Raw genomic sequence first — 23,180 nt, 5'->3', positions numbered from 1 at the left:
CTGCTAGTGTATTAAACAAAATTGGCAACAATTTTCTAGAAGAAATACTTCGAGTGTTTCAATTGTCTATTATATTGGCCATGGTTTTTTTGGTGTGGGGTAGGGGGCATAAAGATCATACCCTTAATCAAAAAGTAGAAGATTCCCTTATTTGTATTTTTACCTTGCACTCTATCAAAACATGTTTAATGTGTACTGCTGTGGAATTCCTGAGCCTACTGAGATGGTCATATTTTCTCCTTTAACCAGCGAATATGGCAGATTATACTAACAGGCATTCTAATGTTGAACCTTTCTTTGCTGTGATAAATTCAATTTGCTCAGGAAACATTGTTGCTTTTTTCATTGCTGGATTCAGTTTGCTTATACTTTTTGTTTAGAATTTTTGCTTCTATATTTACGGTGATATTAGCTTGTCATTTTTTTCACACACTTCTCAAGCTGTCCTTGTCTGGTTTTAATGTCAAGATTATATTACTGTTCTATTCTCTGAAAGAATTTGTTTAAGATTGGGTTTATTAAATGTGTGGGAATACTCATGCATAAAATCATTTGGGCTTAATATTTTGGGGAAAAATTTTAAAACTGATTCAGTATGTTTAATGATTATAGATAATTCAAGTTTTATTTCTCTTCCTGAGTCAATTAAAAAAAAATTTAACACATTTTCCATTTCACCTAATTTTTCAAAATCATTGGCCTAAGGTTTTTATTATATTGTCTCCTTAATCACTCCTGCAGTTGTTGTCATATCCCCTTTTTCATTTTTCATATTGAAGCTTCTAATAGTGAAGTTTTGGTTAGTGAATGATCTACATTTTTGAATAAAGTTTCTGTATCTTATCTCTATTTTTTTCAAGAGTTCCAGTGGATAAAACATTCTAGTTGTCACCGACTCTTATCAACATTTTGAAGATAGTATTCCACTGTCTTCCAGCTTTTACTGTTGCCTTTGAGAGCGGATCTGTCAGTCAAATGGGCTTTCATTTGCAGATAAAGTCATTTCCATAAGCCTGATTATAAAACATTCTCTTTGTATGTAGTGTTCTTTAGTTTCATATTTCCGAGTCTTGGTTTGCTTACATTTATACTGAACTTTCAGAAGTGTTGGGCTTTCTGAATCTGAGTACTGAATTTTATAAATTCTGAAAAATCCTCAACAGTTTATTCTCTACTCTTCTATTCTCTTCTTCTAAAATTCCATATATTTTGGATTGTTTTTCTTTAACCACTATTTCTCTTGAACATTTTTTCGTATGTGTCTGTAATACATTGCATGGATTTACTTTTCTAATTCACTAATTCTTTCTAATTCTATGAACAGTCTGCTGTTTATCCTGTTCATTGAGTCTTTATTTTTAATTATCCTCTTTCTCATTTATAGAAGTTCTCTTTGGTTCTGCCAACAAAAAAGGTGGCACTTGCCATCTGCCTCTACAAGGATGAGGTCACTAGCCACTGCAGCCACGGACCTTCAACACACCCTGAAAGGCGTTCAGGGTGAAGATCAGGAAGGAGGTCCTCTGTGCTCTGAGAAAAACTGGCAGATCAAGCCCTTAGATAGTCAGATATTTTCAGGAGAAGACATTATGAGCCCAATTCTTGCATCTCCTCGTATCTAGAAAACACTAAAAGCATTAACTGTGACACCTGTTCCTCGTGACTAGCAGCCAGCCTCTGCCAACATGTGTGGTCCACTGCACGTCCCCCCTTCACTAACATCATGTGTAACACTGCCCTTCCCCCTACCACTTAGGAGCAGTTTCTCAGAACTATCTGAGACTCTGTCTCCCAGGCTATAGTCCTCATTTTGCCCCAGATAAAACTTAAATCACAACTCTCACGTTGTGCTTGGTTTTTCAGTTGACAGTTTTTTTTTTTTTCAAATCTATCTGGTTAATTTTAATTGTCTTTGTCCCTCCATCATTTTTTTTTTTAATTTTATTTATTTATTTATTTATTTTTGGCTGTGTTGGGTCTTCGTTTCTGTGTGAGGGCTTTCTCCAGTTGTGGCAAGTGGGGGCCACTCTTCATGGCGGTGCGCGGGCCTCTCACTATCGCGGCCTCTCTTGTTGCGGAGCACAGGCTCCAGACGCGCAGGCTCAGTAGTTGTGGCTCACGGGCCTAGTTGCTCCGCGGCATGTGGGATCTTCCCAGACCAGGGCTCGAACCCGTGTCGCCTGCATTAGCAGGCAGATTCTCAACCGCTGCGCCACCAGGGAAGCCCCTTCCATCATTTTTTTAAACTTGTTTTAAATTTTCTCTAAATAAATTAAGTAAACTTATATTTTTAATAATTCCAATATCTTCAATATCTTCTTGTCCTCGAAGATTCAATTTTGTAATTGCCTTTTTTTCTGATGATTCTTGCTTGTGGTACCTTACCTCACAGCATGCATGATTTTTATCATATACTCATGTTCCTTGGAACATTATATCTCTGAGGATTCTTGTAGAACTTCAATTAAAAATGCCCAATAAGAAAAGTTTTGCATTTTATTTTCCAATGCGTCTGGGGAATCAGACACTGATCAGAATCAGCGTCAATGATCAGAATCACTTTAAATAAAATTTTCAGCTAGAATTACTCGATATCCAACAGATATTGTGAATTCAGACCCCAAACCTAAATGAAGGTAAGGTTCAGATTAGGAATGCTTACGAAAACCAGTCTTTTTCTTTTTTCATGTTCTTCCCGGAACCAAGGTTAAATAAGCAAGTCTTCTTCTTTGGGACCTCTCAGCCCCTGTTCCAGGTGACACTGTCAATGTCTTTCATTGTCCCAGACTCGTGCTGATGACTTCAATCTGATCTCCTGCTCTGTTGAGGACCTAGGCTTTGTCTTTCTTCCCTCACCTACTCCAACATACTTCTCTTATTCATACTTCCTTTTTGTTCCTCAAATCTGATGTTCTCCCTTACTTTACCACTAGCACAGCCATATTATAAATTTTTTAATTTTATGCAGCATTTTTAGATATTCTGTATTAGGATCTCTCCTCTGCACCTCTAGCTCATTATATGCTTCTTAATCTTATAATTGATTTCTTTATAACAATAGGTTCCCGAGAACTCAACAACAAACCACAATGGATGAATTATTTTCATTTCAAAAATATATGAAAGACTATTTCATATCAGTGATTTAACCCTACAAGAGAGGGTTGAGGTCTCCAATTTTCTACTTGTTATAGAAATGCTAATGCTTTCCTCAACAGCATGTATGGCAAATACCTGGCTTGCTTGTGACTATTACCTTCTATTCGATTCACTGTGACCTTGGAAGAGGTCGATAATTGATTATAGTTGCCCTTTTGAGGTGACAAGATGCCACCTCAAAAAGCTTTTCAACATAAAATTCTAGGTAGCTATTACCAATCACATGACATTTGGTCATATAGTAACTCTTATTTACCATGCTTGTCTAGATTATCAGATTCATTCGAGTTTTTTTTCACCACTATTATTTATTTTCCTCACAAATTAATAGTATATCTTTTGACTCTAACGATGATGCGTGATTGCACAAGTGCGATAGTCACTATGGAAAGACACCACCAGACACCAGCAAAAGACATGCAATCCTTTAATGTAGGTAATGGATAAAGCTGTCATCTATAAATCTAGACATGGCTACACAGCGTGAAATGGCCAGCCAGCAGCATGCATGCAGTTTGATAAGTACTCTTGGCTTTCAAGTTCTCATATCGTCCCACTGCTGCCAATGAGACCATCTGTCTAAAGAGAGGATATCGTCAGGTCTTTGGGAACCTGCCTTCACCATTTTCCTGTTTTTTGGTTATGTATGAATTTTTAGATACCCTCTAGTCCCTTCCTATTCACTGGTAACCACCATATTCCTAAGATCTTTGCAGTTAGACTAGAGAATTAAAAGCCAACTTTCCAGGGCACCCTACCCTCAATAGATCAAGGTTTGGGGCTTATCTGAAGTTCTATTCAGATAACAGAACTGATAATAGAATCTGAAGTTCTATTCAGATAATTTTTACTGTAACTTTAATTTAGCTAATCAATCCCTCTTTTCAACACAAAGCTAGACTATCAACTCAGGAAGTCATCACCCAATGGTATGGCTTGATTTTCTGCACTTCTGTTGCAATGTATGTAAATAAGTTATTAAATAATTTGTTCATTTGAATCTCATCAATCTATCCTTTAGGTTTCACTGAAATTCTATTGCAAGATGAAATATAGCTGGAGTCGCATTTTGGGTCCATCACTTAATTACTTCTTTCAGCTCATACCTAAGGCACCCTAAACAGGTCAGAGATCATGTACTTGAAAAATCAAACAAAATTATGACTCTTAGCCATTCTGATGGCTACTTCTTAATACTATGCTCCAACGTGACTCAGGGTTCTGCCTTATTCTTCCCTTCTATCCTGGGTATCTCAGCTTCTTTTTGACACTCCTGAGTACCTTTCTTAGTGATCACATTATTGTAAACCACTTTCTTGAGAGATCAACCCTCTCCGTGTCTATATCATCCTGTATTATACCATGCTTGCTTTCATATTTCCTCGAATAGGCTTATTTACCCTTTTTTGCACTAAGGTTGTATTAATGAATAATATATTTTATGTCTATATACTTGGTATATCCCATTTCTAATTTTTATAAAAGAATCACTAACTTTCTTTATTTACAGTTAGTAGAAGTTGCTATTTTCAATACTTTTACCATCTCTATGCTTTTTGTCACTTTATTTCATCCCATCCCTTATGATCTCTCATACCCTAACAATCACCACACACCCCTAAATCTCAGATTATCACTGACGTTCCTCAGCTCAAAAACTCTTTCTGTGTTCTTCTCCTCAAGTTTTGAAGAAAAAAAAAATCATTCTAGACAGCTTCCAAGTAGCCACAAGACTCTGCACCTCTCAATGCCAATCAGTTCCGTCTTCCATGTGTTACACCCTAGCTTTCATTCTGGGGCTCAAAAGTGAATCAGACATGGCCTCTGCCTTCACAGAGCTCATAGTTGAGAAGGGGAAAGGAACATATGGAAAAAAGGGCACAATCCAATGTGCTCCTAAGCACCATTTACACCCTCCAGAGTTTCTCCTCAATATAATGTCATTTTAGCAGCTTTCTAGTTAATAGATATTCATCTCATCTTGCATAAACACCTTTAATATGAATGTCTGCTATGAAATGCCAATACACGGGCAAAAATTTCATTCTCCACGTTGAGGAGGAGTTGCCAAATTATGTGTGTATACATTTTCCTCAGGAACTGAAAGATGTATTTTTAAAGTAGATCAAATTAAACTGGTTACCATATAATTTTAAGAGACTGAAGCAATTATCCAAACATTTCAGGAGACATTTATCCAGTGAAACTTCTGTGCTGTCTAGGAGTCAAATCATTCCCCACATAGTGTGTCAAATAAATACTTTAAAAGCCTCATGGAATTTGGGGGAGACCCACTGTAAAGATAAACAGGATTGCTTGATGGTGGTTCCTGAAAAGTCTTCCTGTATAAAAACAAGCTAGATGGGATGGTAAGCTCATTTTCACTGATGTGAGGGACAGAAACTAAACTCAAACTCCCTTGAAACTGGGCACCCAATCTCTCCTCTTCAGGGCACCCAGAGTTTCTCAGCACTTCTCTAAGTAGCTGGCACCTAAGCTCTCAGCACCAAATAGTCTTTCTCACACTGGCAAAGCCATTAACACACTAATCAATATAAAAAGAAAAGCAAAAAGGGAAAGCACTCCCCTACCATCCCCTGAAGCATAAATCCACAGTCCCAAGTATGTCTCTCCACAAGATGCTGAAGGCTGAGACTCAGGTACCTGCAAACCTTTTGGTCCATGGTTTCCAGTCTCTCCCAAGTGATGCTACCATCATTCCTAACAGCAGCATGATAGCTATAATCCTGGAATTGGGAACATTCCCTAATACCAATGTCTAGTGAATTCTGCCAGACATGGAGACCTCACTAAGAATGTATACCCAACCAGGAAGTCAACTTATACAGCTTTTTAAACTCTCTACCTGAACTTACTAATCCTCTTAATACATATTTGTCTGGTGTTTCAATTAATTGGCTTTTCAACCTGAAAACATTTTTAAATGTTAAATTCACCAAAAAAGGGTTAAAAAATATGTCTCCATCCCCAAAGTTATAAAACTAGAAATACCTTTTATAAAAATATGACTGATAAGAAATTCGTTTGATAATTTCATCCAAGGGGCATAAACTACCGACCAATAGAACAAATTCAGTCCACAGGTATATTTCAATTGGCTGCAGAATATTTAAAATTTTTCTTTAAAATAGAATGACGTAGTGAAGCATACCATGTGTGTTATGCCTAGGTTCCCACCATGGTCTATCACAGCATTTCATTCATCACGTTATCCCATGGTGTCCAAAGGCAACTTAGTTTATGAACTCTGCCTTATACTATTTGCCTTTAGGAGATTCTAGGAGAGAATAATATTGGTGAATATGTAAAAAACAACCCACAGCTTTAAAAAATATAGGTAATATGTATGTGATTAAAATTCTTCAATCACTTTGAGGATCGACCTGAGCTCTTCATTCCCAGTTTCACCACATATTTGACAAAAAGTTGGTCTAGATCTCCTGAAGGCAGAAATCTATCATCTCCTCAGAAAAAGTATCAATTTTTACAACAGTTCTTTCATCAGACAACTGCTCTTTATTAAGATTTGGGCCTGTGTTTCTTCATTATGCAAAGAAAAAAAAATCAGGCAGGATATTTCAGCAGGGGAAAGGAACATTATTACTATGCTCCCCACTGAAAATTAAAATATTCAAAATACGTCAAAATCATCTTAGACTTAATATCTGATCAGTGGCTTAATGTCTGTTTTTACAGAGAACATTTTTATATGTATTTTTAAGAAGTGACTTCCACTATCTTCAAAAATGTGACCAAATTGAGATTCTCAGAAACTGGAGGACAAACAGAAGAGTCAACAAGAACACAAAATTCATCAGTGGCAGAGATTCTATTTGAAGTGAAAGGGCCACTCCACACTAGGAGTAAGAACCCGTTTTGAGAGGCTTGGAGCAGGCTTTGATAAATACACATCCCATGGTCTTTGACCTAAACTAAATATATTCATCAGAATGTGCAGCTTTGATAATTATGATACGATTATTTTGGAAATGCAAGAATGCGATGTTTTTTTCTATCTGTGAAGAGTCTCCTAAATTGGACTTCATTTATGCATTCATTTATTCATCCACCCATCAATCAAACATTTATTGAGCACTTACTAAGTGTCAGACACTCTGGATTGGGGATACGATCTTGAACAAGAGAAGCAAAGCCTGTTTCCAGATGAAGCTTACATTTTAATGGAGTGGAGAACAATTACAATATAAACTAACTTTTGAAAAAGGTGTTTCATATAGCCATACAGGCTATGCCTACAGTGAACAAGGTGATGGGATAGAGTGGCTGGAGATGGGCCCTTCAGACTGGATGGTCAGGAGAACCTTTCTAAGGAATGTGTACGGCATGAAGCTTCTCAAACTTGGATGTGCCAGTGAATGGCACAGGATCTTGTCAGAATGCAGATTCTGATTCAGAGGTCTGATGTGGGGCCTGAGATTCTGCATTTTTAATGAGTTCTCAGGTGATGCTAATGTGTCAGGTCCTCATACACTTGGGATAGTAAGGACATTGAATAAGAAATGAGAATGGTAAAACTCTTGGGCATATATCTGGAAAAGATTAAAACTCTAATTTGACAAGATACACGCACCCCAATGTTCACAGCAGCACTATTCACAATAGCCAAGACATGGGAGCAACCTAAATGTCCATCAACAGATGAATGGATAAAGACGATGTGGTACATAAATACAATGAAATACTACTCAGCCATAAAAAAAGAATGAAATAATGCCATTTGCAGCAAGATGGATGGACCTAGAGATTATCATACTAAGTGAAGTAAGTCAAACAGAGAAAGACAAATATCATAGAATATCATTTATACGTGGAATCTAAAAAATGATACAAATGAATGTATTTACAAAACAGAAATGGATTCACAGACATAGAAAACAAATTCATGGTTACCTAAGGGGAAAGCGGGGAGGGATAAATAAGGAGTTTGGGATTAACATACATGCACTACTATATATAAAATAGATAAACATCAAGGACCTACTACATAGCACAGGGAAGTATATTCAATATCTTTTAATAACTATAATGGAAAAGAATGTGGAAAAGAATAGATATACACATATATATGTATATATATGCATATACATTTAACTGATTCACTTAGCTGTACACCTGAAACTAACACAACATTGTAAATAAACTATACTTCAGTTAAAATAATTTCTTTTAATAAAAAAAAAATGAGTATGGTAAAAAGAACTGACAATCATGTGTGGGACTTTGGGGAGGAATTGAGACAAGCCCACCCTTGTGTCTACCTCATTTCTAATCTCTCATCTGTCTCACAGGATGCCCCAGGGCATAACGGGAGAATCAGAGCTCTGAGACCAGAGAGGCCTGGGCTTCCATCCTGTCTCCAGCTTTTCACAGCACTGAGGTTTTGGGAAGCTCCCGTACTCTCTCTAAGTCTCATTGCTCCACGTTGTGGGATCCTTGTGTAATCTGTCTGGCTTAGAGCAAAGAATCAGTAAATGAAAGGCACTCTGCAGCAGGCATCATACTACCACAAGGTGACAAGTATGAGGATGGCAAACAGCACAATAGGACAGCAGAGCAGAAAGACAAAAAGAGCCCCAGGGCCCCCAGTCTTGCTGTTTCGCTGTTCCAACTATGGGCTTCTAAGCTCCAGACTCTTCGAGATACAAGAAAAATAAGCCCTTATTTAGTTAAGCTCATGTTAGTTAGGTTTTCTGGTTCTTGTAGCTAAATGCAATTCATATCTCATTGTTGAGTGCAGCTATTCATTATTATTATTTCTTCCGAAGCCACTTAGCAACAGGAAAAGACAGGAGCAATTTAAGCCTTTGCCAGTGTCCTTAATCATGCCAACCTGCTCTGCTCGCCAAAAGCTAGACTACCAAGAAACGCCATTGCATTTGACTCCTGATCTGTATTATCACTGAAGATAACGTGGAAACCTTCACACATCAACCCCTAAATTCTCAAGGCAAATTTGAAGTGTCCACTTTTTAGAAATAGTCATCAAAATCCCCCAGTTTTGAGGCAACTGATAATGTTGTTGGCACATCATGAATAACCCAATGTCAACCATCATTTCAAGCCAAATCTGGGACACCCTACAAGAAATAAACAAGGCACATATTATTCTACTCAACTGCTTTGAGCAGAAAACCAAATTAGCATGTGAAAAAAGTTTAGAAAATTGAGACACATGCAACTGAGGAAAATAAACTTTTAAAAGAAGTTGTGCTGTCACATAGGTAAAGGTCCTTTCGTAACATTAATTAATCAATAAGTTTGTACTCAGTGTCTGTTACGTGTAAAGTACTGGAGGAAAGTGAAAGGCAGCTGAAGCAGGATGCCAAGTTTAAGGCCCTCACTGGTGTAGGAAAAACAAGTCAGAAGTGTTAGGTCAGCAGCGAGGCACAGATCAGTCTAAGGGAAGGACCCTCACTATGACCTAAGGTGGTTCAGGTAAGATGACTATAAAGAAAAGATGTGGGATTTTCATGGTAAACAGGGTGACAAAGATGTTCCAGGTGAGGGGAAATTTGAGGACCAGGGTATGGAGAGAAAGAGAGTGTGAGTTTTACTAGCTGAGCGTGAACAGACCAGCTTGGCTTGTCCAGAGACTTCAAGAAGGTTTAGAAGGTGGTATGGTATGTAGCTAGAAAGTGAATTGTGAGGAGCATCATAAGCTGATTCTTAAGTAATTGGAACTTAAAACCTGCTTACCTGAGCTAAAAGCAGATCTGTTTAATTAAAAGAGGAAGTTCTGCCCTCTCGCTTCTCTTCATGTGGGCTTTCCTCTGTGCACAAGCACCCTGGTATCGGTCTCTCTGTGATCAAACCTCCTCCTTCTAAGGACACCAGTTGGATTGGATTAAGTTCTACCCTAATGGTCTCATTTTACCTTAATTACCTCTTCAAAGGCTTTATATCAAAATACAGTCACATTCTGAGGTCCTGGGGGTTAGGGCTTCAGTGAGTCCAGAACAGTCCCCAAACCAGAAACTTGGAATTCATCAACTCTTTCCTTTCCCTCATCTACACTGTCAAGGTCTACCGGTCATAACTCTGAACTCTATCCTCACACCATCTAAGCTCCTTAGAAAGACATAATAAAATCTTTATGTTTTAAGCCATGCCTGCCTATCTAGAGTTGAAGTTCAACACCCTGACTTTTAGAAACTACTTCTGAACAAAGGTCAGCTATTTGTTATTTCAGCTCCTGAAATTAACATCCCTTCCTTTCAGTTTATCAAACCCCTCACATCTTTCAAGTTTTGCTTCAATATTATTTTCCCTGTGAAGTTCTCCTTGACTCTGCTCCAATTCTTGCTGGCCCCACGCTATCTTTTTACCTTGTCTGGGAAGAATTTACCATTTCTGCCACTCTACTGTCACTGAACATAGTATATTGCAAATACTGGATCCATTTCCTTTATAAGATCATGAGCTCTCTGGAGAAAAAAAAACACCAATAGAAGGAATGTACACTCTGGAGTCTGTACGAGCGTAAACCCTAGTCCTACCATTTTTCACTATGTTGACTTTGTCAAGTTACTTAAAATTCATTGGTAAATAGGAATAGGAATAATTCCTATTTCATAGGGTTATAATGAGAAGCAAATGAAGTAATCATCAGTATGAAGCAGAGACTCAAAAACAGCTAGCTATTTTTATAAAACATGTAGAATATAACAATGACCACAACTCTTTTCTTCTTGGGTGTATTCTGTATGCTCTGTGACACGTGATTTGCGGATATTATCTCTTATATACCTAAAGTAAGTGTAGACGTGTATGATTACCCCTTTTTATAGGTGAAGAAACTTAGTCTCCGAAAGGGTAAGCAGCTTGTCTGAGGCCTAACAGCCAAAACGTGTGGAACCGGGGTTTAAGCTAAGGTTTAGATGATCCAAACAAGGCATACTGTACCCATTTTGACATCTCCAAACAATCATTCAATACGGAAGGCAGAATGGGTGCTCAATGAATATTGATTGAGTTGCTTAATTCATTATTAATCCACAATTAAATTAATATATTTCTTACCAATATTTCTATAGGGAAAGAGGTAAATAGGGTCTCAAATTAACTCGGTAATGCTAGACACACATATAGAAGTTATTGGTCTACACACTTTTTTTAGAATGGAAATGAAATATGTGTCAAAAAATGGAAGGAGGCTTCCCTGGTGGCGCAGTGGTTGAGAGTCTGCCTGCCAATGCAGGGGACACGGGTTCGAGCCCTGGTCTGGGAAGATCCCACGTGCCGCGGAGCAACTAGGCCCGTGAGCCACAATTACTGAGCCTGCGCGTCTGGAACCTGTGCTCCGCAACAAGAGAGGCCACGATAGTGAGAGCCCGGCGCACAGCGATGAAGAGTGGCCCCCGCTTGCCGCAACTAGAGAAAGCCCTAGCACAGAAACGAAGACCCAACATAGCAATCAATCAATCAATTAATCAATCAATCAATCAATCTTTAAAAAAAATGGAAGGAATTTAAAAGGTGCTTAAAATCACCAGATTTCTGCTGAAGTCTCTCTCTCTCTCTCTCAATCACACACACACACAAAAACATCCCAGATCAGCAGCTGAAAACTGAGTGTCCAAACAGTACTTTGCATTTTATGCCAATCTTCCATCAATGCTGTTCACTGTATCCCATACCTTGCTAGTTTTTTCTATAAAATATGTTTTTCCTCCTTTCAAATAAACCCCAGAACAATGTAGACGTTACTGATTAAAGCATTTTTTAAAAAAAAGAAGTACAATTTATATCTCTTAAGCGAAGTCCATCATGTGAGCCTTGGTAGGGAATTAATTTAATTAACACAAACCGTATTTCTACAACTCAGATGATCTTCAGAGATACATTCGTATGACATCTGATATCGGGTCACATCAGGCTACATTCTCACCTCGAGTTTTCTAGTGCTGAGATACAATACTGCTCCAATTACACAGAGACATTTTAAGAGTTTTCAAACACATCTTGAAGTTCTAAAAATATCATACGCTAAGGTGTGCCTTTCCTGCAAGACATGCCATCAATTGGCGAATTTTAAGATATTTTTACCCTATTAAGAGCAAGTTAAAAAAAAGAGAGAAATATATATATGTATTTTATGATCATTTTATAACTATGCTGGCTTACAATAGTTACTTTGCCTCTATTAAAATACTACATAGTTTTGTGGGACATTTATAACTTAGCAATAGAAAAGAAAATATTCTTGAGTGTTCAATATATATTAGAAATAACACTTAATTTCATATGAAATAATAATCATTTGAGGAACAAAGTCATAAAGCTATAAAAAGATTTAGAGACTTACTATCAAATATTTCAAAATTTCTAAAACATATTCTGCCTTATACAATTAATGTTAAAAGTTTTTTGTTTTTCTTTCTTTAAACCTTGCAAGAGATAGTCTTCATATTTTACATGTTCCGTAAACAAAATGGGACTATTATTAAGCATAGTTTAATATATTTATTTAAATAGAAATGTAAAACTCTTTTTTATGATGGAAACTTGGATTAGAATAATTGTTACTGGTTCCATAGGGTATTCAAATGCGTGCCCTCTACCCCCAAAAGGCAGGTGCAAGCTTTCCTGGGAAAGCAGCTCTGCTAGTGTAACACACCTGGCCTCTGTACTGCTCCTTTATTCAATCTTTCCCAGGGGAAGAGGAGGAATTTAATATGATTGAGCTTGGCATATATGGCGTGGCCCTTGCTCCTTCCTCTCTTTAGGGAGCAGCTGCCTTTGGGAAGCACCTGTTCTGCTCCGGTCCTCCAAGCTTTAAGTTATACCACAGGGAGCTCTGTCTCTGCCCCAGTATAGCTCCAATTGCGAGGTAACTTTGCCTAAATCTGGGCCCACTGGGAGGAAGCCCATTTGCTGTTGATAATATGCCACATTCTCTGTTATCGGTTTCTTCAGAAATAAAGGTGATGTGTTGGTCTCCCATCTGCCTTACTCTTATTTCTTTCTCAGTTGGCTCAGAACTTGGGTGGGGAAAAGGAGTGTTTGTACTGAGCTCTTTCAAACCCCAAGTGAATAAGTATATTTTTACTCCTTTTATCCATTGCAGTCTTCCAAAACGGGGATTTCACCCCTATCTACAGACACCAGAAACACAAGACAAAGATGATGACCTAAATTATATAAAACCATTAGTTATAATCTTCATGTTCAAAGCAAGTCAGGTTGATTAAACTGCCCACTTTGAAGCAAAAAAAAAAAAAAGCCATATTTCTTTCTAAAGATAGTTTTATGTATCTATCTATGCATACGAGTATACATAATATATACACATATATATTTAATACATAAATAATAATGTTATTCAAATAATCCTTATGGTAGCATAATAAAAAATGTACCTGGTCTTTGTCTCTGTTGCTGGCACACAACCCTATAACCCTTGGAATCTCTGGAGGGATGAGTGTCTTTTATGTGCTAATAAATATTTGGTGGTGGGGATGGGGAGGGTGCCCTAGATTACTTCGGCAGGGCAACACATTGCCAGAAAGACCAGGGCAAGATTAGAGGGCCAGAACTTTTAGCCCCACTCCCTGACCTTCTGGGGAGGGGAGAGGGACTAAAGAATGAGTTGATCACTAATGGCCAGTGATGTAATCAATCTTGCCTATGTAATGAAGCCTCCATGAAAACTCCTACTAAACACCTGAGCAGGAGAGCTGATGAACACATCCAGGTGCTGGGAGGGTGGCACGCCCAGGGAAACCACAGCAGCCCGAGGCCCTCTTCCCTATACCTGCCCTAGGCATCTCTTCTCTATGGCTGTTCCAGAGTTAGAGCCTTTACAATAACAGAAGTGTTCCTCTGTGTTCAGTGAGCTGTTGTAGCAAAGTATCAAATCTGAAAAGGATGGGGAGGGTTGTGAAATTCCCGACATTGTAGCCAAGCTGGAGAAGTGTGTGGGCCCCAGGCACCCCGTACTTGTGACCGGCATCTGCAGTTAGGGTGGGCCCTTATACCTGTGCACTCTGACACTAAATCCAGGTACTTAGTGTCAGACCTGAATTAAATTATAGGACACCCAGCTGGAGTCCCGAGAGTTGCAGAACTGGTTGTTGGTATGGAATAAACCTGCATTTGGTATAAGAAGTGTTCTGAGTAAATACAGTTCATACTTACCTTTTGTTTTCCTGCAACAGCAAAGAAAATAGTAAAAAACAAAACCAAAAATCACGCACACCAATTTCCACACTTTTCTCTCATTGGACAGGTATTACACGTGCTCTAATATCCAAGTAACTTTAAGTATAAGACTGCTCGCCCCTCCTGTATGTAAAATATGCCACAGTGTTTAGTTATGCAAGTACGCGAGAAAACAGTCCTGCATTTGCAAACATTCCAAAGGATAGAAGTTGGCGGTGGGGGGGGGGCACCAAATAGTTCTCAATTTGTGTTGTCATTTCAAAAGACATAATCTATTTAAAACACTCACACACATTTTAAAAAAGACAATTGTTGAAACATCAAAGAGCTGGTCCTCATAAAGAACTTAATATACAGGAAATCCCTACAATGACAATTGCCTTTTCTCTGGTCGCCAAAATATCTAATCCTACTTTTGTTTAAATGAAATAATATGGGCATTTTTTTCAGTGTTACTTTTTGTCTGCTTACATGAATGCAGGGTATTTCCTCATAAACTATAGACAGAAGCTATAAAGTAAGCAATATAAAGTCTTAGAATACTTTAAAGATCATTGAAGAGCTTGCCTTTGTCTTAAAACAAATTATTATTGCAAAATACAGATACGCATTTGCAACGTTCCACTCTAACAAGCACTAAACTTGAGTTCTGGATTTTGGATATAAAATGAAATCTTGCACTTCTAAGTTCTGAACTACTGCACATTAGATGACACTGAGAGCAGTATTTTTAATCACATCATTTTAACTTCACTTATTGCTATCAATGTGTATTCTTCCCTGATAAAACAAGGTGGTGTGAATCTGTGTATTCTGATAAATTGTTTTCCCATCCTCATCCTCCTCGAACAGGAGTATAAACTTCTGGTCCCTATCAAGTGAGTTTTTATTACAAAGAGGAAAATGCAAATTCATGTGAGTCTCTGTGATTTGGGGATAGGCACCAAATACTGACTGCTAAGAGTTATGAATATTTATCTGTTGCTGTTATTAAAAACACATTTTTTTTCCTACCAGAGTTTTTGAATAAACAATTTCAAAATGTTACTCCATCTGTCAATGTTTTCTGAAAACAGTACAAACCTTCTTTTTTATCTTCTGGAGTAATCTTCACTTTTGTATCTGTTATATCTTTGAATGAGGCCAGAAAAAGGACCACATCTCCTTTCTCATTCTTTATAGGGACAATGTCCAATAGGCACCAAAATGGAGACCCTGCAACGGTAATAAAAATACAAATCAACCACTGCCTTGTGTTTTTTCTATGAAAATCACATCATTTGTGGTATAGTTAATAAAGTCCTTACTGTTTTCTTCCATCCCACGAGTTCTCCCCCCAAATCTTAAAAATGTCAGTTTTCAGATTCCATAAATGTCTAGCCTCTAATGCATATCTCTTTATTCCCAAATGAAGTGCTTTCTCTGAAAATAAGGGAGTATTTTAAACAAAACCACTAGTCTGTGCTGAGACCTTTCCGCTTATGTCATTCAAATTTGTATTTCTTCTTTGAATGTATTGATGTTGAAGCATTCCACTTGATGAAACTTTGCCCCTTCCCGGCCCGAAGCACACACTGGTTCCTAAATAAAGACCTTTGTTTGATATGAGTTTGCTAGAGGTTTATTTAGTCAATTTAAAAATCAATGCTTGTGCACCAGAATGGCTAAAAGAAAAAAAGATGGAAAATACCAAGTTTTGGGAAGGATGATGCAAAGTCATTTGAACCCTCCTACATTACTGACTCCTAACCAGTTAGCACATGTACTTTAAAAACTGTTTGGCAGTATCAAGATATATTATCACAATACACTATATGGTAATGCGAACGAGTGATATATAATAATCGACGGGAATGGATGAATGTCACTAACATAATGTTGAGCAAAAATAGCCAGGCAGGGCTTCCCTGGTGGCGCAGTGGTTGAGAATCTGCCTGCCAATGCAGGGGACACGGGTTCGAGCCCTGGTCTGGGAGGATCCCACATGCCGCGGAGCAACTAGGCCCGTGAGCCACAACTACTGAGCCTGCGCGTCTGGAGCTTGTGCTCCACAACAAGAGAGGCCGCGATAGTGAGAGGCCCGCGCACCGCGATGAAGAGTGGCCCCCGCTTGCCGCAACTAGAGAAAGCCCTCGCACAGAAACGAAGACGCAACACAGCCAAAAATAAATAAATAAATAAATAAATAAATAAATAAATAAATAAATAATAAAAATATAGGAATTCCTTTAAAAAAAAAGTTTAAAAAAAAAAGTTAACATTATAAAAAAAAAAAAATAGCCAGACACAGAGGAGTAGAATCCATTTAAATGAAGTACAAACACAGGCAAAACAAATCTAGGGCTTAAGAGGTCAGGTTAGTGGTTACCTTTGGGAGATTGTGATTAGGAGGGGACACGGGTCAGGGTGTTCTGCAATGCTGGTCCATATCTTTCATGACCTTTATGTTGATTGCATAGGGGTATTCAGGTTTTGAAAGTCATCAAACTCTGTACTCGTGTGTATTTTTCAGGGTATATGTTTTATTTCAAGAACATATTCTTAAAAGTGATACTCAGTCTCGTAAAAAAGAATGAAATAATGCCATTTGCAGTGACACTGATGGACCTAGAGATTGTCATACTGAGTGAAGTAAGCCAGACAGAGAAAGACAAATATCATATGATATCACTGATACGGGGAATCTAAAAAAAATGGTACAAATGAACTTATTTACAAAACAGAAGAAGCCACAGATGTAGCAAACAAACTTATGGTTACCAAGGGGTAAAGGGGGGGAGAGATAAATCGGGAGATTGAGATTGACATATACACACTACTATACATAAAATAAATAACTAATAAGGACCTACTGCATAGCACAGGGAACTCTACTCAATGCTCTGTAATGACTTATATGGGAAAAGAATCTAAAAAAAGTGGATATATGTACATGTAAAACTGAATCACTTTGCTGTACAGCAGAAACTAACACAACATTGTAAATCAACTATACTCCAATAAAAATTAATTTTAAAAGTGATACTCAAGTTCAATTCTATTCTTTGAGCAAAAGAACCATGAGAAATATCATTAACAGACTCAAGTTCAAACCTAAGGCTTATATTTTGAAAAGTTTTTGTATATTTCAAAATACACATTAAAAAATATATTAAAATTCCAGTACTAGATTTTCTACTGAAAAGCATTCCAATTTGAAGTTGATGAAAAAGTTATAGCTTAAAAACTAAACTGTTGATCTATCCACACATAATTTTCCTACACTTTTCCTTTGATGGGAAAAAATCTGAATTTCCATCTTATTTGGGAATTGATTTCAAAGCTGGGTATACGACAAAAATAACACAGAGTCAGAAATATCTTTGATGTTTTAACTTGTTTTGTATATACTGTGTTAGATCTCACACTTTCCAACACAGCGATATATCCATCCAGCCTTGGAATCTCTCATTTTTCTTCAGTTGAGCACCAGACGAGCAGCTGATTTGTATTTAGCATCTATCTGACATAAAAATCGTATTTTACTATAGCTGCTGGGGTACTTTTGTTGAAAATGTGTGGTTAAGTACACATGTAATAAATGTATGTGTAATGTGCTGCTACTTATAAAGTATGCCTTGAATATGTACCTGTTCCCCCACATCCTCCTAATTGTTTAGTGGCATGATTTCCTTCTTGTTCTTTTGACTCAGACACATGGTTTCCTTTCATTCATCTTCCCAAATATCTATGCCACAGCAATCCCATCTCAATACCCCATCACCAGGCTCCAGAAAACCTAGAATCTATGGCTTATTACCAGGGCTCCAACATCAACCAGCCACGTCACCATAGGAAGTCAGTTAACATTTCTGCAACGAGATTCCCTCGACTGTAATGTTCTCACATCCTCCTGTCCAGGGTAGATATGGTAACCACAAGAAACATGAAATGATAAGTCAACGTTATTGTCTATGATTAATGAAGAAACCTCATAAATGAGCCATATCCCTGGCCAAGCACCGCTCTCCCCCTCATCGCAGAATGGCTCTTACTTCCAACTTTTGCCTATGATTACCATTTCAACTTGGGAGCCTTCTTCCCTAATGCTGTAGCTATGGTAGGAACAAAAAGAACCATCAGGCCAAGCTATCAATCACACCCTAGAGACAGTAATCGTGGGGACTTGGAGAATGTCATGAATCTAATATTTTGGTTCACACTTTAAAACATCTCTCTGTCAACTTCCTTGCCGGAACATCACCCAAATCAGAACAGAGACTATTAATTTTCCTGAAAATCATTCGATCTCTGCACTCAGACAAGCATCATTATTGTCTCCACAGAGTCTCCTCACAGACATGCCAGTGTATTTTAAAGAAAAGCAAAAGCACAAAATGAGGTGAAAGCCAAGGAAACAGCTGCCAACATGACAATATTCTCTAATCAGCCATGATGCACGGGCGTCATGTCATAGCATGCTCTGGAAGAGTTGAAAAATCACTTTGAAATTTGTCTTTCAAGTTATAATGAGATGTGATCTTTGACATTTTATAAATTCATTAGAAACTTCATTAATATGGGTCCTTCTAAATTCAAATTTTGTAACGAGTTGTCATGAGCTAAGCTAATGTCAACGTCCCCATTACATAGATGACAAAAAAGTGAATCAGGGAAACAGCATAAGAGACATATAGGCCTATTTTTTTCCTCCCTCCCTCCCTTCCTTCCTTCCTCCCTCCCTCTCTTCCTTCCTTCCTCTTTCTTTCCTTCCTTCCTCCTTTTCTTCCTTCCTTCTTCCTTTCCTTCCTTCCTTCCTCTCACTCTCTCCTTCCTTCCTCCTTTCCTTCCTTCCTTCCTCCCTTTCTTCCTTCCTTCCTCCTTTCCTTCCTCTTTTACTTCCTTTCTTTCTCCATCCCTCCTTTTATCCCTCTTCCTTTCTTCCTTCAACTGCCCCTTCATATTTATCCACACCAACTTCCTTACAAATATGGCTTTGGGTACCTCTAAAGTTAGAAAGCAAAGCATAAGCCACTTGCTTCTTCTTCCAGAAAAAGAGGATCGATGCTAAAACCTACCAATCAGGCTCAAAGCAACACCCTTCACACTTAACTTTGCTCTCTTAGCCTTCCCTTCCCTGCTGTCCTCAACCTCTCCACCCTGGCTCTCTGACAAAACCTTCAACCTTGCACGACTGTAATAACTCAAAGCAATGACCCAGGGTCTGCTGCTTCCTCTCTTACCCATGGGTACAGTCATGATCATGCAATGTCTTTCAGTCAACAGCGCCCCAGGCCTGGTACAATAAATCTCTCTTAGCGTTAAGGAGGGAGGGAGAAAACCCCTCAGCCTCCAATCCAGAGACGGGAAGGATTCTTAAAAGCAGGGTTAGAGGGCAGATCTTGTGTGTCAATGTTAACTCCTTCTGTATATAGCAGCCATAGTTACCGTGTGGGTTGGTGAATGCTAAAACAGATGAGTCTCTGCCAAGATTTAAGCTAGTAACACCTTTAATTTCCATGGATAAATACAATTCATGGGCGAATACAGGGTTTATACCCTATATGGTAAACTGTATTTTTGGAATCGCGTAAATAATTACGCAGAGTTTAAACCTGGTGGAATGTCCCACGTGTCCATTTTTGGTACTTTCTTTTCCTTCATTGGGAAACAAGGGTGCAAGAGAATTTGACTTGCTAATATTTACAATGGAAAGAAGACATATGCTTTCCATATACCCCTAAAAGATTATATTTTGCAATAAGCGAACACTAATGAAAAAGTTTCTAGTATGAGCTCATGGTTTAATAACTTAATACAAGGAGGTAGAGGTATAAAGAATATTGAGTTGTGAGTCGTTCCCTTCTCTTTAGTGACTGGCTGTGTTGCCATGATGGGACACAGGTTGTGTTTCCCAATTTAACACAACAGCAGAAAGTGGGATGGGGACCCTTAGGATGTCCCTCGTATCAAGCAGGATATTGATTGGATTTTTAATGGTAAATATGTGTGACCTTTAGTTTTTGAAATTATGGCTACAATAATATAATATCTTGAGTGTTAACAGCATCAGTATCGCGTGACCTAAACATTTTCAGGCGCTCCTCATATTTCACAGTAAATTTGATGGGTCTTGTTCTCTACAACCGTTGTCTCAGTGCTACGTACTCAATGGTGTGATGACAGGTTCGACAATTTTTAGAAATTAGTCCAGGGGATATAATATTGGGAAGGGTGTGGCCAAAGGGCTGCAGGTGTGTAAACAAGGCACTGCTAATGGCGGCTGCATGACGGGACCCTCGTATCTGTAGCAGAAAGCGCAGGGCATTGATGAGCATCTCAAGCGAGTCTGCGCAGAGCTGTAGCTGCCCCTCCTACTTATCACAGTTGTTTCTGCCTTGTTCTCTCACCCATTCTTCAAAGGTGTTCTCCCTACCTTTACTTTTCTCCCCATGCTGCTTCCAAGAATCTGTGTAAATAGAGTGTCCTGATTAAAAATACCCAATGGCTTATCACAGCTTGCTTAAAATTTAGCATAGCATTCCAGACTCTTTATCAATATGGAGAGTCTATTTTCATGGAACTAGAAAGGTAAATAGGACCGGGAAGGGTCGTGTGAAGAGGTGATCGAAAATAAGGATCAGATTAAAAAGGAGGGGGAAGTCCCAGGAAGCACCCAGAGCTGCGTGGGAGATAAGCCCTACCGCAGCCTCCCCAGCACTTCCTGGTGTTTGTACTGTTTTAAGTGATGAAAGCAAGGATTCTTTGGTGAAATAGCAGGTAAAGGCTTCACTTTATCTGCAAGGAACACTTCTTCCAAGGACCATCCATCTATAGTGCAGTCTATACGTGTTTCAGATCTGTGCTCAGTTCCCAGTGAATTTGCCTTGGGTGGACACCCTCCTCCAAATGCCCCAGGATCCTAATGCACTGGGGCCCCAACATCTTGTGCAGCAGTGGAGGGTAGAGTCGGGTTGGTGGGACATGAAGTGAGCCAGCTGGAGACCTCCCTGAGTGGGCAGTGGCTTAAGGACACCTCTCGTTTCAACGTTTGATGAAAAATGAGGCTCTCAGAAAACAATGTGCTTTAAATTTGTTTCTTTATAGAAAAAAAAATAGAGTGGGAGAATACACACAAAATATTCATAGTGGTGGATTGTAGGATTACAGTTTCTTCTTTTTTCCTTTTCTCATATCCCTGTTCTCAGTTTTGCTAGAATAAGCATGACGGAATTTTTAGTGGGATTCTGGCAACTCTAGAGATTTGGAATAAGAAATGAAAGGAGTCCAGGACTGGGTGATAAGAGTGATGTGGTCATATTTCTAGGGAGATCACTTTGTGTGTATTCTCCATGATTTAAATTCTCACAGATATTCCATTGCAAACTCTAAGAAAAGTTCCATGTTAAGTTAGGGTAACTAAAAAAAGGAAGGAAAGAAAGAAAAGGAAAAGGAAAGGAAGAAAGGAGGCATAGATACAAATCAACTGATGTTTAGCTGAATTGAATGTGCCCAGTTTTTTTTTTTTCTTCCTCTTTCCATTTTGTTCCAAGTTTCCTTTCTCCTTAAATGAAAGTACTTTATTCCTCTCCCAGGAGTATGTATTGGCATCTCTCAGAAATCTCTAATAATTTGGAACGAGAAGAGCTTGGGAACTTGAGATCCAAAAAATATCTCCAAGATGTGCTTTAGTCAATAATTCCAACATGCTTGCTCAACAAATCATTTACTGGAGTTTTGACCAATAGAGTTATTACTTGCTTTAAGAAAACCAAACAGATTTTGATGATAAACTTAGAGAATTCTTACCTATAACTGAAAGAATTTTTCACATATGGGTAGCCACAAATTCATCTGGGATAGGTTTAGAGGAAGAGCCCAGATAACTGCGTATGGTCCAATGAGAAACAGATAAGGGATTCCTGACAATGTAATGCACACAGCAAGGACCTAGGGATAGCTGTCATTTATTAAGCTTCCATTATATGCTAGACACTGAATCACTGAGTCCATCTAAACTTCTCATTGATCACCTTGACCAACATTATCAGAAACTGAAGCACATTTTACAAATGTGGAAATTGAGATGTGTAGTATTTTCTTCAGGGTCACACAGCTAATGAGTGTCAAAGAGCAGGATTTAGGGGCTTCCCTGGTGGCGCAGTGGTTGAGAATCTGCCTGCCAATGCAGGGGACACGGGTTCGAGCCCTGGTCTGGGAGGATCCCACATGCCGCAGAGCAACTAAGCCCGTGAGCCACAACTACCGAGCCTGCGTGTCTGGAGCCTGTGCTCCGCAACGGGAGAGGCCGCAACAGTGAGAGGCCTGCGCACCGCGATGAAGAGTGGCCCCTGCTCGCCACAGCCCTCGCACAGAAACGAAGACCCAACACAGCCAAAAATAAATTAATTAATTAATTTAAAAAAAAAAGAAGAGCAGGATTTAAACACAAATCTGAGTTTGATTTCCAATGTTGCCTTACTATAATCTTCTGGGAATGATCGTATTCTGTGAACAATGTTTTAGAAACTGGATTTCATTTTCATTTAATCTTTCTATCCATGCTATAGCACATCAGGATACATACTCTTTAAAATGTCATAAGAGATAAAAGTGAAATAAAGCCTTTGGATAATCAACAAATTTCCCTCTCAACCCCCGAAGAAGAGTAGAACCTCTATTTGAAACCAGATTCAGCTACTTTAGTTCTAGATTGGAATATATCTCTCATTTAGGTACACATGGCTCTAATTCTTAAATTTGCTTCAGTAGCCAATGAGACAATGGGATCTGAAAACCACCTCTGGTGCCACTTTTAATCCCCTCCTTGAGTCAACGAG

At 38.5% G+C, this 23,180-nt stretch overlaps 1 protein-coding gene across 1 annotated transcript in view; it reads right to left on the bottom strand.

Annotated features, from left to right (window-relative positions):
- KCNH8 (potassium voltage-gated channel subfamily H member 8) overlaps positions 1 to 23,180 on the bottom strand; it is a 272,237-nt gene that overhangs the window by 222,293 nt on the left and 26,764 nt on the right. The window contains exon 2 of the mRNA XM_082392854.1: positions 15,445 to 15,576. Within this exon, the coding sequence (XP_082248980.1) occupies positions 15,445 to 15,576 (132 nt within the window). The remainder of the gene's footprint in view (positions 1 to 15,444; positions 15,577 to 23,180) is intronic.

This window comes from Balaenoptera borealis (genome assembly GCF_965194805.1).
Source record: "Balaenoptera borealis genome assembly, chromosome: 5".
NCBI classification, from domain to species: Eukaryota; Metazoa; Chordata; class Mammalia; order Artiodactyla; family Balaenopteridae; genus Balaenoptera; species Balaenoptera borealis.
This window is presented reverse-complemented; position numbering and strand designations above follow the sequence as displayed.